Below are 17,930 nucleotides of genomic sequence, written 5' to 3' on the forward strand. Positions count from 1 at the left end.
TGAACTTATCGAATAAGAACAGAAGTAGACCATTCGACCCCTTGAGCCTGTTCCACCATTCAATAAGTTGAGAGCTGATTTGTTTATGTTTCACATTCCACATATTCCTATCCATCCTGATGACCTTTGGTTATCTTGCCTAATGAGAGTCTGTTGACCTTGGTCTTAAAAAATATTATGTGAACCTGTCTCTACCCTCTGATGGAACAGAGTATTCCAAAGTCATACAATCCTCTGAGAGAAGAAAAATTCTCCTTATTTTTGTTCTGAAAGGGCGTATTAACTTCAGAACAGTGCTTCCTCATTCTGGACTGACCCACAAGAGGAAGCATCCTTTTAAAACTTAGCTCATTCAGGATCTCATGCACTTCGAACAAATCACTCCTCACTCTTCTAAACACCAGCAAAACCATGCCTAGACCGTCAAACTTATTCTCCTAAGATAGCCCACTCGGTTTATATATCAATCTAGTAATCCTCCTCTAAATTATGTGTTTTTACATCTTCCTTAAATAAGGAGATCAAAATGTACACAGTGTTTGAGTGTTGTCTCACCAATTTGCTGTATAATTGAAGCATAATGTTCCCACATGTTCTGTTCTCATAATAAGGGTTCCCATCCCATTAGGCCTTAATCATTTGCTATACTTTTGGGACTCGTGCACTTTAGACTCCCACGGTCATTTTCCATTTAAGTAATACTCTGATGTTTCATTCTTCCTACAAAGTGAACAACTTCACATTTTCCCTGCATTATACTGTGAGAGTATAATGAGAGATGGAGTGAGTGGGCAAACATTTCTCTATATCTGTCTGCAACAAAAACAGAAATTGCTGCAAAGCTCAGCTGAAGAAGGTTCACCGGACCTGAAAAGTTAACTCTGATTTCTCATCACAGATACTGCCAGACCTGCTGAGCTTTTCCAGCAACTTCTGTTTTTGGTTCTAATTTTCAGCATCTGCAGTTCTTTTGGTTTTTATAATCTATTTGCAATTTCCTTCTGTCTTCTTCACACAACATGCATTCCTGAATACTCTATATTCATCTATCTTGTCATCTGTAAATTTAGCTACTGTGCAATCACTCGGCTCATAAGCCATTGATATAAATTGTAAAGTTTTGAGGCTCCAGCACAGATCCATGCTAATCAAAAAGCCTTTTATGCGAGCTGTTTGATTTCTATCAGCCAATCATCTAACCATGCTTCTTTGTTACTTCTACACCACAAACTTTTATTGACTGTATTTGCTTTGATGTGGCACCTCATCAAATGTCTTCTGGAAATCCAAGTATGATTTGTCTACAACGCTCCCCTTTGCTGTCTCCCCCTATCTGCAACATGTTACTCCTCCAAAGATCTACAAACAACTGGCTACACCTGATTTCCCTTTGATGAAACCAAACAGATTCTCCTGATGACCTTTGAATTTTTCTCACTGCATAGTTGTAAACTCTTTGATCAGTTCAAATGCTTATACCACAACAAACGTCATGATAACTGGCCCTGCTTTCTACCTCCTTACCTTTTTGCAAGGGGAGTTATATTTGTTACCTTTCAATCTGATGGAATCTTTCCTGATCTAAAGGAATTTGGAAAATTTGCACCAATGCATCTATTACCTCCATTAGAAATCACTTTCATGGCCCTTATCTGGATTTGTGGACTTATCAGCCTGCAACTCCATCAGTTTACTTAGTACCACTTCACTCATTATTGTAATTTTGTTGAGTTCCTCTTTCCTTTCCACCTCCTAATTTATAGCTATTTTCAGAACATTATTGTCCATCCCTGATTGCTGTTGAACTGAGTGGGTTACTTGACCATTTCAGAGGGCAGTTAAGAGTTAACCATATCACTATGGTCTGGAGTCATGTGTAGACTAGACTTGGTAACAATGCAGATTTCCTTCCCTGAAAGACATTAGTGAAGCAGGTGAGGATTATGGCAATTGATAATGGTTACATATTCACCATCATGTTGGGTTTTTTAATTCCATATTTTCACAAATCAAATTTGACCATCTATAGAATACTAGCCTAGAGTATTAGTTAAATGACATAGTCACGCTGTTAGTGCCTCCCCATTTCCTTATAATTCACTATTAATTGGCTATTCTAACTTCCATGAAGGGGAAGATATGAGAAAGATTTTTTAGGAACAGAAGACACGGATTAATTAGATAGCGTGGATTTGTTGAGGACGGTCAAATTTGATCAAATTTTTTGAGGTGGTAATCAAGGGTGTTGATGAAGGTAATTAATTTAAAATGATATACATGGAAAGCTGCAAGGCTTTTAAATAAGGTCCCTTGTGGCAGACTGGTTAAGAAAGTAAGTACACATGGGTTTCCAGGCAAAGTGGCGCTTTGGATTCAAAATTGGCTAAGTGGCAGGAAGCAGAGGGTGGTGGTAGAGGAGTTTTTCTGTCACTGTTTTCATTGGAGTTCTGCAGGTTTTAGTGCAGGGGCTCTTGCTATTTGTGGAGTACATTAATGATTTGGACATAAAGGTGGAGATTATGATCAAGACATTGTGAATGACATGAAAATTGGTAGGGTGGTAAATAGTGAGGGCAAGAACTGTAAACTACAGGAGGGTCAATGGACTGGTCAGGTGGGTAGACCAGTGGCAAGTGGAATTTAATCCAGAAAAGTGAGAGATAATACAAAGGAAGACTAACAATGGAATGGAGTGCACTATGAAAGGCAGAACCCTGGAAAGTACTGAAGATCTTAGTGTGCATATTCACAGATCCCTGAAGTTAGCAAGACAGGTGGATAAGTTGATTAAAAAGGCATATTAGATGCTTACCTTTATTATTTAAGGCATAGAATACGAGAACAAGGAGGTTATGTTTGAACTGTACAAAGTGCTGGTTAAGCCACAATTGGAATTCTGTGTGCACTTCTGGTCACCATATTATAAAGAAGTATGTGATTGCACTAGAGAGAATACAGAGGAGCTTTACCAAGATGCTGCTGGACTGGAGGGTCTGAGCTCTGAGGACAGATTGAATAGGCTGGGGTTTTTTATGTTTGAGCAGCACAAATTGAGAGAGAACCTGCTTGAGCTGTGTAAGATTGAGGGTCGTAAGTAAGGTTGTTAGAAAGGCACTTTTTCCATTAGTAGAGAGATCTAAAAATCAGAACCTCAGTCATGGAGGTAAGTTAAGATAGATGGCATAAAATTTGGAAGCATTGTAAATGGTGAAGAGGGCAGTGTAAAACTATGAACGGATACCGACAGGTTGGAGGAATGAGCAGATAGGCAGCAGATGAAGTTCAATGCGGAGAAGTGTGAGCTGATACACTGTGGTAGAAAGAATATGGAATAATGATATAAAATAAAGGGCGCAACTCTAAAGGGTGTGTAGGAGAAGAGACTTTGGTACATTGTGCTTAAGCCACCAAAGGTGGCAGTATAGCTAGAATGAGCAGTTAATAAAATATACAGTATTCTAGGCTTTAGTAATAAGAATACAGAAACAAGGAAGTTATGCTGAAATTGTATAAGATACTAAAACAGAAATTGCTAGAAAATCTCAGCAGGTCTGGCAGCATCTATGGAGAGAACGCAGAGTTAATGTTTCAGGTCCAGTTACCTTTCTCCAGAACTTGGACCTTTCTTCTGATTTACAGCGTCCAGGGCTCTTTTGGTTTTTTGCGTAAGATAACAGTTAGATTTCAGATGGATTATCGTGTACAATACCAGATACCACACTTTAGAAAGGATGTGATGTATTGGAGAGAATGCAGATGTGATTTACAAGAATAGTTGCAGGGATGAGAAACTTCAGTTATGAAGATTGATTAGAATAGTTGAGACTATTTGCTTTGGAGAGGAAAGGCTAAGAAGAGATTTTATTCAAACTTTCAAAGTCCTGAGAGGGTGGTCAGCGTAGATATGGAGAAACTGTTCCCACTCATGAAGGACCGAGAATGTGAGGGCATAGATATAAGGTAATTTATAAAAGAAGCAAACATAATGTGAGATAAAACATTTGTGTTTGGATCTGGAATGCATTGCCTGAAAGTGTGGTGGTGGTAGGTTCAATTCAAGACAGCATTAGATAATTATTTAAATACAAACAATATTCAAAATTATGGGGAAAAGGCAAGAGAATAGAGTAATTCATAATGTTCATTTGGAGAGCGGGTGCAGTCATGATAGGCAGTTAACGTTTCAGTTTGATGATCTTTAATAGCTGATAATTGTGTAGTTTACAGCAAAAGTTTTGTTGGTTTTCCACTACCAGTGCTGATCAACTTCTTTGGTGTCTGCTATTGGTGGCCTTGCTTTTGTCCTAGTTCTGTCCAACTCAAGAAGTTTTCCTACTCCTCTGTTCCCTTTTCATTCTTCCTGCCCCACTGATCTTTCACACTTTCCCTGTCAACCATTTCATCCTCTGAAGCTCTTCAGTGTGGTGTTTGTCAAAAATGAGAATTAAATATGCAATTAGAACCTAGTTTAAGACTTTACTAAAAATGCCAAAATAAGTTAGTGCACATTCAGATAAACACAGGCAATTCGCAGTATCAACCATCGTACTCCAATCTCAAAATGCTGCATGGTCGGCAGTGTTGTGCAAAATTTGAGAGGTTTGGGCCTTAGTGATTAATCAGAACACTATGACATTTTACAGGAGTGGTAACTTAAAATACACATAACTTGTCAGAGCTTGTATACCTGTCTATTTGTCTCTTATATTAAAAAAAGTTCCAGAGCCACACAGAATGCTGCTTGTAAGTCAATTGCTCAAGGGCTACCTGGCCAGTTTTGATCACTGCTGACAGCAATGCAACCAGTACCTGGCTTATAAATAAAGAACATTTTCTCTACCTACGATTTTTATAATGTTACAGGCCGGTGGTTCTTTGAGTGCTTAACATTGGATCAAGACTTATCATTGCATTCTACTTTAGTCAACCAGTTACAGCAAAAACATCAACCTTTCAGCAATTTACAGGATCTCTGCACAGAATGGGTATCACATAAAATAGCATTTACTTCACAAATGGTAAAATATTTTGAAATAAGCTGTTTGGAGACGCAGTAAGCATTATAACTGTGGTTTAGACTTGCAAGAAAAGCTATTAATTTAATATTTTTGAGGCTGGGAATTGTGTGTTTAAAGGTTTGAGGTTTATCAGATCATAGGATTGTAGATCTTAGCTATTTTTACATTAACAAAGTACTATTTGTCCAAACCTCCATTATTCTTGGAAAGAGCATTTCATGTTGTGTAACATAATGGGCAAAAATCATTTCAAGTTTATCTGTGGCAATGATAAAGAAATATGAAATAATATTTTGAGAGAGTGCACATCAATTTGGTTGTGTAGTTTTTTTCTTGCATTCTCTTGTACTATACCCTTTCAGTATATTTGTACCAAATTACTAAACAGGCCTAGAGGAAGCACTTGATGGTAATTTAGATAGTGTCTAGCTTTTGAAACATTTTAAGATTAATAGTTTTCCAAATAAATTTGCCCTTCTCAGTTACAGTATTTATTGCATAATTCTCTTATAGTTTGGGCTTCAGTTCTAGTGTTGCTACCAGCCAAATATTACTTGAATATTTTCTTTGAAACAGTTATTGAGTAATTGTTATGATTACTTCTGTTGCAGAGTGCCTTTGGAGAGTTTGCGCTATTTTTTCACGATACCTATGGTGGAAGTTTGATTGCTGTGCTTTGGAAACCTCAGGCATTTACACCTCAGCCTTTTAAAGTATGTCTGGGAAAACAGTTTTGTAATTGAAACTATTTTGAGCTAAACCAATTCCTTTGCTACAGTTCAGATTCTGCATTTATTAAAGTTTATTCCAGAACATAATGGTACTAAAGTATCAGTGGTCATTTTCGTTTAAGAGTACGTACATATTTAATAATTAAGTTCTGTAGCTGGGTCAGAACCTACCATTGGAGTTGCCTTATTAATTAGTACTGTGTGAACATTATTGGTGGCCTTCATTACGTATAATTAAAGGAATGGGAGCAAAATTAGCTTTCTCCTAACATCTCTCTCCCCATTATCAGTGTGTTCTTTCAGACGTTTTGCACATTTACATTAAGTTCTATTTTAAAGCTGACGTCTGTTAATCTGTAGCTGGAAATCAAATAAATCCCAGTGATATTTCATGCTTAACTCCTGTTGAATGTCAGTATTCCTGTTGCATGTCTTCAGTTTTCTTGTCCAGGTCTGCACTGAATAGGCTTGCTGGATCGTTTTTGGTCAGGCACCCCTATGTACTAATCAACTTCACCTTCCAATATCCTCAATCTCTCCCTACAGTGGAAGTTATCAACTACACCCTCACTGATCATTTTAAATTAAAAGCATCCTATCTCAATGACTTTGTTAACTGGCTTTTGCACAACAAAAGTGTTTTTCAAAGTCAACAGAACAGTTTCAGCACAGAAGGAAGGCCATTTGGTCCATCGAGTCACAGAATTCACCATATACTCCCTCTGTCACTGAATGGCAATCCCACCCACTTTAATTCCCTACCTTCTCTTTTCTAATAATATGAAGGCCAGAATTATTCTAAATGAGGTCTAACCAAGATTTAAAAGATAATTATGTTTTGGGACAATGCCTTTAATTGAAGGCTAAATGAAAGGGTGTGACCTGTTTTTGAAGTCATCTTGGCAGAAAGTCTGGATGGCTTGTTTGTTGGAGATTAAAGGAGGCACTGCTTCTTTAACTGGGAAGAAACTGCAACATCTTGCAGTTGAAGACAATACGAGTTGTGTTAATAGTGCAAATAGTGGATATATATGAGTTTGATATATTGTGAAATACCACAGTTGTGCTTTACACTATGCAATTAGTTCTAAGATAAGAGAGTTGGGGTTTCAAGGATTGCATCTAGGATCAGCATTTCACCATGTGTTTCACATCACCACAAAGATAGACTTTGAAACGGGAAGATCTAAGATATCTCAGACAAGGTTAGTCTTCCAGGATCCAGAAGAGGGAGAGCATCTAATGCAGTAAGATGGTATGAGTCACTATGCAGGAATATTGTTCGGGGAATTAAAATGTGGAAAGTTTGCCTAGCTTGGGCGAGGGAAGAACTTTGGGAGTTGGAGAATGAGTGGAATAAACACTTGCTATGAAAGAGGGGAGTAAAGGTTCCTAGGCTGAGGAAGGGAAAAGAACCAAACTAAACCTTTGAGCTAAAAGTCAACTTGGACTGGTTCTAGCAGAATTGTGTGTCTACTTAACGAAGAGTGTAAAATGTAAGTATGAAGTTTTAGTTGTTTCAAAAGGAAGAAAGGAAGATTCTGTTTTGTGGGTTAAAGTTAAGTTGCCCACAAAGATAATGGTTAGTCAAAAATAATTTAGTCCTTTGTTACAGTAAAAGTAATCAAATCCTTGCAGCTATTAACTTTCCAAAAGAGATTCAAATGTCTGGTTATCAATTTCTGTAGAGTTTGTAACAATCAGTTTAACTTGATTACTTTTCTCTTCAGTTCTCTTCTCTTCTAAAAATTGAATCGCTATCTAATTTTTGTATTTTTATGGCCTTATTGACTGACATTTCTGGTTTGATTTGACTATCAGTAAACCCAGATTCCTCTGATTTGTTTTCCCAGCTCCAAAGTTATTTTCCAAGCAGTAGCTGATCACCTTATTTTACAAATGTACTGTCATGCATCTACCTGAATTGATGTTTATTGCCATTTATGCATTCATTTATCAAGTTCATTCTTGTTCCCTTTGTTAACTGCTCCTCCCAATTTGTTGTCATCCATAAATATTGAAATTACGTGTTGAATTCCCAAGTTGAAATCCTTTTGTATATGGTGAATGACAGTATCTCAGCATTGACTTTTGTGGAACACCACTTTTATTCGTTTGCTATTCCGAGTAACTGTCTTCAACTTATTTTGTCTTTTTTTTTAAGGAAGTTCATCAACAATTCTGCTTGACACCTGATTGCATTTTTTTTTACTTACTCCCGAATCCACTATTCTGTACCTTTTGGAAGCATTTTGGAATTCACATTTTTACTTCTACCAATTTACCCTTATCTACTCTCTATTTTACTTAAAGAATTTGCTATGGTTGACAAGATAAGCTTCTGTTTCGGAATTTGCATTGATGGCTCCTCATTATATTTTCAGTTTCGAGATGCTTTATATTTTAAGTAATAGAATTCTAATATGTGTCTTATCATTTACATGAATTTAATTGGTCTGTAATTCATTAGATTTGTTCTGTCTTCCTTTTATATGGAATTCTATTTAAACTGAAGTTAACTGTGGTGTTTGAGACATATTGACTGATCAGGTTTTCACTCTCTTACTGCATCATGGAAATCTAGATAAGGCAAAAATCAATTTGTCACAGCTTTTTTGTGAAAGCTGATTAAAGGTATCCTAATGACTTTTAAATATTTTGCCCATTAATTACAATACTGTTTCTTTTGTTAGCATAGATGTTTCACCTTTTAAAAATGCAAACGTATAAATTAGAAGCAGAAGTGAGTATTTTGGACTGGAGTTGATTGCAGGACTGGAGGAGGTTAGAGGTAGGGACGGAAACCTCTGAAGAATTCAGAAACAAGCATGAGAAATTTAAAATCAAGACATTAGTTAAACAGCTGCCAAAGCTGGTCAACAAGAAGAGATTTGATTGGAGAATGGGATGAGCTGTGAGCTAAGCCATTGGGTAGCAGAGCTTTGATTGATGTCAAGTTTATTAGGTTGAACCTGGCAGTCTGGACAATAATAGTCAAGTACAGATGGAATAAAGGCATGAACGAGGGTTTTAGCAGTAGATGAACTGAAAAAGGGTGAAGTTAGATTATGCATAGGTGGTTTAAAAAGTAGCTTTAGTGATGGCATGAATATCAGTGAGGTTGTAAACAGACTAGCTTAATGTCAGAATATTGCCAGAGAGTGGGTAGAGTCGGTGGCTAGGTTGTGGAGTTTGTAGCAGGGAGTGAAAACAATGACATCACTCTTCTCAGTATTTAATCAGAAGAAATCTCTGTCATCCAGTACTGGATGTATTATAAATAATCTGATGATTCAGCAAAGGGCAGTATGGCAACTCCAGCCTGGGCCTCCCTGCATTTTCACTCCCAAAATTGGAAAGCAGCTTTGGTTTTCGATTGCCCTTTGCTGCTGATCTACAGCAATTGGCAAATTCTCTGTCTATCTTTCTCTCTGACACAGCTGGGATGTTCCAGATAGAGTTATGAGAAACTATATGAATAATTTTAACCCCCTTTGGAAGAAAGGTGTTGATACGTTGTCTCCTTCAAGAAACTGAAAGGGCTCACCACTTTAAATTTGGTTAAATAAACAGACCTTTGAATTACATTGATTTATCTCTGTTCTACCAGCTTCTTACCCAGGCTTTGTGATTCTTAATGTTAAAAATTTCATTCCCCAAACCATAATTTCTGCTACACTTCCTGGAGTGTGTAGCTGATGGTTTTCTGGATCAATACGTTGAGGAACAAACTAGAGAACAGGTCATCTTAGACTAGGTATTGTGTAATGAAAAAAAAATTTTGCAAACTGAACTGTGCCATGGCCCCTTGCAGTAAAAGAAAATATTTCAGCAATGAGTGGGGACCTCATAGAAACCTATAAAATTATAACGAGACCAGACATGGTAATGCAAGAAGAATATTCTTGATGACTGGGGAGTCCAGAACTAGGGTTCACAGTTTAAGGACATAGGGTAGGTGATTTGGGACTGAGATGAGAAAATTCTTCACCTAGAAAGTGATGTGGAATTATCTCCCACAGAAAGCAGTTGAGGCTAAAACGACATTGAATGTGTTTGAGGAGTGTATAGTTCTTAGTGCTAAAGAGATCAAGCGGTATGGGGGAAAAACGCTGGAAAGGGGTGCCGAGTTGGAAAATCAGCCATAATCATATTTAATGGCAGAGCCGGTTCACTGGGACTAATGGGCTATTTCTCCTATTTTCTGTTTTTATGCTACTAAAACATATGACTAATGAAATCAAACATTTTCATAATAGCTTTCAGAAGCATTCACTTTCATGAGTACTAGCCAGTTTTCCATCTGTTTTTGTATAAGTTTTAACATTTGATGATGGAACCTCATTATAACAGTATTTTTTCCTGTTCTAGACTTCCCACATTAATGCAAAAATGTTGGAAACTAAAGGAAATCAGCTTCAACTGGTCCCTAATGTGGAAGCAATATTGGAAGACTTTGAAATTCTTGGAGCTGGTTTGGTGAAGTCAGTCGAAGCACTGACCGAGAAATGGAAGATCTAGGGGCATAAATTGATTCAGATTTGTTTGGGCCTTTAATCTCAAACTAATGAACATGTAATAAAATAATTATTCTAACTTACCTTATTGAAAATAATAAAAGTTTACACATGTCCATTTATTGGTTTATTACCAGTTTTTGTTGTCTTAAATGGAGTAAGTTCTTCAGTGACACCATGACAAGCTACCTTTGTTTCCTGCAGAATATTTGGCAAATTATTCCAACTTGTTTCAAAGTAGTACCAATAATGCACAGAAAATGTTGGATAGACATAAATGGTTTAGATATATGGTTGAAATCCAATCTTGGTCGAATAAGATGACAAGATTGTGAACAATACTTTTGAGTTTCACAAAGTGACCAGAGAATTACTTGGGAAGTGGTATTTCTGTTAGAAACTGAAGGCTGTGGCTTTAGTCTTTATGATATTTAATTGGAGGAAATTTAAGAGTGTCCTTTTTTGATAAGGGCATTTATAAAAACCTTATTAGATCTGCCTCTCTGTAAAAGGTCAAATACACTTTTTGCTCGGAGGAGGTTGATTGGAGTTGGCCATGGAAGCTGGTGAATTCTATGGCAGATATGTTAGATGCCCATTTGGGTACTCGGGGACTTCTTCCCAATTTTTAAAAGTTCTCTCGCCCTCGCCCACACACCATGGTTCTTGCATGCTAATACATGGCCCACGCCATCTCCAAACTACCATACAACATACTAGACGCTCTAGCATGGTTTTATGTATTCTGAGTCTACTATTTCAAATCGATTTTTGACAGAGAAACCTTTTGGCTACTATTTGAAAATAACAGGATTGGAGATGGACACTTCGCCCATCATGTCCATGCAAGCTGAAAGAAAAGGATTTCCAACCTAATTCTATTTTTCCAACCTTGATTGGAAGACTTGTAAGTTATGGCACTTCAAGTGCACTATTTAATGTAAATAAGGGTGCTTTCATCACCCTTTCAGGCCACCTCCATCTTCTGCGGTTCCACTGCTGGTTACCATAAGTCTGCCTTCACTAGTTGAAAGACGCATTGGGATTTATATAACTTATAATTTCATTGAAGCAATTCTGAGTGATTATCCTGATCAATCAATGTTCACTGTGTACTGTGTAAACGTTCAAATAGGCCATAGGTAAGCACATTTAGACCCAGACAAAAACCTTGGAGGGCTAAGTAGCCCAAAAACCTGAACAACGTAGGCAAGTAGAGAATGGCTGCAGCTGCACCCAGGATAAGTAGAATACATGTCAATTTGATGGTCAAAAGCGCAGCCTCCATGTTTGCTGGATACCAGTAAATCACAGCAACCAAAACGTGAAGCTGCTGTTTGCAAAGAGCAGTTATGCTGGTTTTATAATCATTGTAGCATCCATTTCATGTACATTCAATTTGACGATACTTCAGAGTCAGATGTTAGTTAAAGGCGATCCATGTTGGCTAAGAGCGAGTTTAGAAAGAATGTAGCTAGGTAGAGTTAAAGCATGTGCATGGTTGGTTAAACAGCAACCAAGGTGAGAGAATGGATTTCCTTTCGTGAGTGATGTTGGTAATGTGTTGTGAACAGAATGGCTTTGGCTTTGGGGTTGCTGTGCCATTATATAGCTGATGATGGGTAACATCAGATTGCCAACATGTGTCTGGGAGCGTGGCAGTCTTCCAAAGATGGCAGGGCTCAAAGGAAGCCAATATTTGGATTATTGTAGCAAGTGTGCATTGAGTTGGGGAGGAAAACAAATGAGAGAGATGCCGTAGATGGTTAATGTGTGTTTAGTCAGATAGGGTGGGAGATCTTTACTGGCTCCATGGCAATAAGCCTTCACAAGATTCAACCTGAACTTAGCCAGAGAAAGTAGTAAGGTTCAGCCTATATTTCCTCTTTGCTTTCTCTGTGGCAACATTTCAACTAATCTAGGTAAACACGCATATCCTTTTTCTCCTGTGGTATATTTAAAATTTGAAATAATATTTCTTCAATTCTCTTTGAAACATTCTACCAAGTACTATAGTTTATAGTCTTTGACTGCTGACCTCTCTATCTATATAGGTCTTGCCTATCCACTCTTTTTAGGACCAGGAGATAGAGGAGCAGATTTAGGCCATTCAACCTATTGAGTCTGCTCCACCAATCGATCATGGCTGATATAGTTCTCAATCCTCTTTTCCTGCCTTCTGGTAACTCTTGATCCCCTTGCTAAACAAGATCTATCTATATCTGTCTTAAACACACTCAATGACTTGGCCTCCACAGCCCTCTGAGGCAATGAGTTCCATAGGTTCACCATCCTCTGGCTGAAGAAATTCCTCCTAACCTCAGTTCTAAAGGGTCAACCCTTCACTCTGAGACTATGTCCTTGGGTCCTAGTGTCTTCTATTCAGGCTTTTCTTGGTTTGATTTCCATCATTAAATCTTCCTGCCAGTGCCCTGTTCCTTCTCTCTTTGGCTCATTTCTTTATTTACACTTCTCCAAAGCATCTTGAGATGTTACTATATAAAAGATTTTTTAGAAATAAATTGAAGCTTTGAAGAGCAGTCACATTGGACTTGAAAAATTAACTTTGTACCTCTTTCCTCAGATGCTGCCAGACCTACAGAGTTTCTCCAGCACTTTCAGATATCCAGCATCTGCAGTATTTTGCTTTTGTTTTATAAATACATGTCATGGTAAACTATTAAAATCACAATACAGTGTATTAAATGTATGAAGTTTTAGTCAAAAAGAAGTTGCAAAGATAGATAAATTTTAACTTTGGACATATTTCTCTACCACATATTATAGGTGACAATTCCTTGAGATGTTTGAATATTGAGAAGACATGCTATTGAAAAAATCTTAAGACCAAATGACGCTGAGTTCTGCAAAACTCCTTCTACTTTCAGTTCTCTATTAAAATGTTCAGCTTGGCTTAGTCAATACACATACTCTGAATCTAAATCCAGCACATAACCTAGACTTGCCCTTTAATATAGTATGTGGTCAAACAATACAAGATGCTTTATTGGAATGCTATAAAATAAAATAAAATAAAATAGAATTTGAAACCAAATTGAGCTTTTTGTCCTTAAACAATCAGACTCCTAAGTTTTAAGCAGCATTTTAAAGGTGGAAGGAGAGGTAGAATGTATAAGGGTGAACTTCACACCTTAAACTATATTGGAGTGATGAAAATCAGAAATATTCAAAAAGCTAGAATTACAGCAGCACAGATAACACTGAAGAATATTACGAGTGAGGCTGTGGAGGGATTTGCAAACAACATTCAGAAGAATGAGAACTTCAAAATTAAGAGATTGCTGATCCAATGTAGGAGACAGAGGATCCAGATGACGGATGAATGGGATGATGTGAATTAGAACATGGGCTACAGATTTAGATTGCCTTTGGAGGGTAGAAAGTAGGAAACCTGCTATAACTTCATACATTCCAAGTGGCCTTTCTATTCTCTCTGTCAAAATGTACCTTCTCTAAATTAAATTAAGGCCCCATTTGCCTGATTATGTACACATAAAAAACCTCATCAATATTTCAAGATCATTGAATCATCTTGCTCCATATTTCTTCCTTAACTAAAAAATCTGAACAATGAAATCAGTCACTCAAACTATTTGCTGTTTGTGGAACCTCAATATAGATGTGGCAACTGCATTTGACTACATAATAATCCAAAATAATAGTTCAAAACATAAGTTATTGTCTGTGAATTGTTTCAGCGTATGAATAGCACCATACATGCACGTTCATCCTTTCTTTGATAGACTCTTGTGGAAGATCTGCAAGCTTAAGTCTCTTTAAAAACACCTTTTTATGTAATCAATGTATTTTGGAATAAAGTCCATAGTATTATATATTATCAAATTTTTTGTGTTATGATATCAATGTATTAGCCTCGAAGGCTATGCAACAAAAGTTGGCAAATAGGATTTGTGTAGCCACAGCCTTGTCCTGTATTATAATGTCTATGAGGTCAATTTGGTTAACCTAGCCAGTTTATTCCTGCAGGCGAGAATATGTTGAAGTGTCTAAACCCATGTACTGGATAGAATTATTACCTTCATTGTTATTCACTTCCCTTTTGCCTTTTTATTTAATGACTAACCTAAGCCCATTGACTAACTTTGAAACATTTCAAACTTTTCAATGTTAGTAACCTCACCAGCTCATTCAACAGAAGGAACAGTGTTTCTGACCTTAAGGCTGATATCTATGGTGTAAATGCTAATCACTGAATTCCCTTATGTTCCCTACTGTGGCTTAGATTTTTAATGGTTACTTGGGAGTGGCACTAAGTTTTTATTTAGCATTATTCACATAATGACAATAGCCCTCTGGCAAGGAAAATTACTCAAAATCCTTTACCCTGTGTGAAGAATGCTAATGGATATAGCTGCTAGAATATGATTTTGTTTTATATTGAATAGCTTTGGCAATGCATCCTTTCTTTCACTCTGTCCATTGCTTCACGGTTCTGGACATGTACCTTAAGAAAATCAGGAATTATTGACTTTTTCAACAAACTTAAATGAGTGGGTTTTGCCTTTTCAACACTTTAGAGCAGGTCTGAGTGAGCAAGAGTTTAATAGCTCTTTACATAGGCTGCAAAGAAAGTAAGTCACCTAAACATACTGCCAATTCCTTTTGTCTCTTTTGTACAATTATACAAAGTGTGTTAGGAAGGGGCAAATATATTTTTATGTTGATACTATCTGTGTACAGCGCTATTTTTTAAGTTAAGCTGAGGGATGTCACGGTGACTCAGTGGTTAGATCGCTCCCTCACAGCGTCAGGGAGCCAGGTTTGATTCCCAGTTTCTTCTCTCAGTCCAAAGATAAGTAGGTTAGATGAATTGTCCATGCTATATTGTCTGTAGTGTCCAGGGACACTAGCAAATGGATGAACTCTGGTCTAGATTTACCTTCCAGAAGTAACTGAGAGACTGCTATGTGCTCTGATCCAGAGACATGGCTCACTCCTGCCGTACCTGACTGTGCCTTGCAAGCTGAAGGGTTCCCCACATATCTTATGGACCACACAGCGTCCTTGGGTAAGTCGGGAGGCGGAGGGATATGCTTCCTAATCAACACCTGGTCCTCAGATGGGGTGACCCTGGTGAGCCATTGCTCCCCAGATCTAGAATACTTTACAGTAAAATGACACCCTTACTATTTGCTGCACGAGTTCACCTCTACCATCCTGACAGCAGTCTATATGAACCCCAGGCACATGTGAAGAATACTCTGAATGACATATTGGTGAAAGTGAGGACTACAGATGCTGGAGATTAGAGTCAAGATTAGAATGTTGCTGGAAATGCACAGCAGGTCAGGCAGCATCCGAGGAACATTTCCAGCACCTGAGTGAAATTTACACCATCACAAATACTCCAGAGACAAACCTCCCTGAAGTCTTATTCATCGTAGCCAGTGACTTCAACCAGGTCAACCTCAAGAGGGTGCTGCCAAAAAATGCTCCACTACAGTACCACTACTACACAACCATCAAAGATGCCTACTGCTCCATTCTCCCGTCCACACTTCGGAAAATCAGATCACAATACTGTGTTCCTCCTCCCAGCTTACAAACAGAAACTGAAATGGGAAGATCCTTTACAGAAAGTAGTACAATGCTGGTCTGGGGCAGTGGAGGAGCTTCGCTGGGATTGCTTGGAATCGCTGGACTGGACCTGTTATGAAGATGTGGGTGTACTGTACTTTTTGAGAGAGTTAAAAGCTAGCAGAACCACCTGACAGCACCAAGTGTTCTGAATACGATACAATGTAACGTGTTCCAGCAGCTAGGGTAGCTAGTTGCCTGGAGACAAAAACAAATTTGAATTAGGCCAATCAGTTTAAATTATACCCCCCGCAAAAAACCAAACTCCAATCAAGTTTGAATTTGGTATATTGACAATATTAAAAGCCAATGACACAATCCGATGCTTTGTCGGGGAAAATAGAACAGTGGGGGAGAACTGCCAAAAGACCAACAGATGTAGGCTGCTAGTCAGAACTCTCTGAGAGGTACCTGTCTAGAGAAGGAGTTTGCACAGAGAAAAGCATCAACACCAACCTGGAGGGCAAATCTACTGAGGAAGATAAAAAGAAGATTCAACCACTGGCTGGTTTTGAAATTTGAATTTTTCAGTAAATCTTAATAGAGGATTTTATCGGACTAGTATTATAGAAGGGAAAGTAAAGGATAGGTTAGAGGAAGGAGTTGTATGTAGTTAGTTAATTATTCACCATTATACTTTAAGAAATAAAGTTGTCAATTTTTACTTTAAATAGTTCCTGACCTCTTGAATTTTCATAGTTTACTGCACAGGATAAATCTTTTCTGTGTTGCTGGTTTAAATTAAGCAGGAGGGTTTACCCTGTGTTGTAACAGACCATATTTAAGAACTCAGTGGAAAACCTAGACAAGAATGCCACTACTGTCACAAAGTTCGTTAGCAAGTGTGTTGAGGACTGTGTGCCAAAGACGTCAATCCAGGAGTTCCCCAACTGGAAACCTTGGATGAACCAGGAAAACCACTGTCTACTGAAGACCAGTTGTGTAGCATTCAACTCGGATGACCCAGATCTGTACAGAAAATCCAGATATGATCTCAAAGCCATCAGGAATGCTAAAACAAAGTACTGGACTAAGTTAGAGTCCCAAACCAACTTTACAGACACCCACTGCCTGTGGCAAGGCCTCAACAACATTATGGGATACAAAATGAAGCAGAGTACAATAGTGGATAAAGACCCAACCTTCCCTGATGCATTCAATGCTTGGTTTGAGTAGAATGCCTGCGGCACGGTGATACCTGATCCAACACACCTGTTCCCTCAGTCATTGCTGCAGACATCATTCCTGGGAGTCAACACAAGGAAAGTAATGGGCCCGGATGGTGTCCCCGGCCAAGTAATCACATCCTGGGTGTGAACCGACTGGCGGAGGTATTCACTGACATCTTCAACTTCTCCCTCCTACAAGTCAAAGTCCCCACCTGTCTCAAGACCATCATCATCCTAGTACCTAAGAAAGCACATGCAATGTGCATTAATGACTACCATCCAGTAGCTCTGACCTCAATAATCAGGAAGTGATCTCAAAACTCCATGACCTTGGTCTTGGCTCTGCCCTCTGCAACTGGATCCTCAGTTTCCTGACCCATAAACTGCAGTCAGTGAGGATAGACAACAATACCTCCTCCACAATAACACTCAACACTGGAGCCCCCCAAGGATGCATTCTCAGCCCACAACTGCACTCACTGTACACCCACAACAGTGTAGCCAAATTCTGAATGAATTCCATCTGCAAGTTTGCTGATGACACTACAATGGTAGGATGGATATCAAACAACAATGAGTCAGAATACAGAAAGAAGTTAGAGGGCTTGGTGACATGGTGCAATGGTAACAATCTCTCAATGTTGGCAAGACAAAAGCACTGATCATTGACTTCTGGAAGAAAGGAAGAGGACGTGGGCCCCATCTATAACAACAGAGTGAAGGTTGAAAGTGTCAAGGTCCTAAAAGTAACGATAACTGCTAACCTCTAATGGAATTCCCACAAAGATGCAACGGTCAAGAAGGCACAACAACGTCTCTTCTTCAGGTGGCTCAGGAAATTTCACATGTCCATAAGCACCCTCACCAACTTCTACA

At 38.3% G+C, this 17,930-nt stretch overlaps 1 protein-coding gene across 2 annotated transcripts in view; it reads left to right on the plus strand.

The window, feature by feature from the left end:
- nol6 (nucleolar protein 6 (RNA-associated)) overlaps nt 1-10,384 on the plus strand; it is a 127,391-nt gene extending 117,007 nt beyond the window's left edge. The window contains exons 25-27 of one of the 2 annotated variants that reach the window (XM_087989987.1): nt 5,630-5,731; nt 8,334-8,383; nt 10,121-10,255. In XM_087989987.1, the coding sequence (XP_087846113.1) occupies nt 5,630-5,731; nt 8,334-8,381 (150 nt within the window). In that variant the 3' untranslated portion in view covers nt 8,382-8,383; nt 10,121-10,255. Of the gene's footprint in view, nt 1-5,629; nt 5,732-8,333; nt 8,384-10,120 lie in introns of both variants that reach the window. The other variant, XM_043700311.2, reaches the window with a different exon arrangement.
- Nucleotides 10,385-17,930: the final 7,546 nt, after the last annotated feature.

This window comes from Chiloscyllium plagiosum, unplaced genomic scaffold (assembly GCF_037043375.1).
Source record: "Chiloscyllium plagiosum isolate Xiang-an unplaced genomic scaffold, Cpla_swu_hap1 HiC_scaffold_1, whole genome shotgun sequence".
NCBI lineage: Eukaryota > Metazoa > Chordata > Chondrichthyes > Orectolobiformes > Hemiscylliidae > Chiloscyllium > Chiloscyllium plagiosum.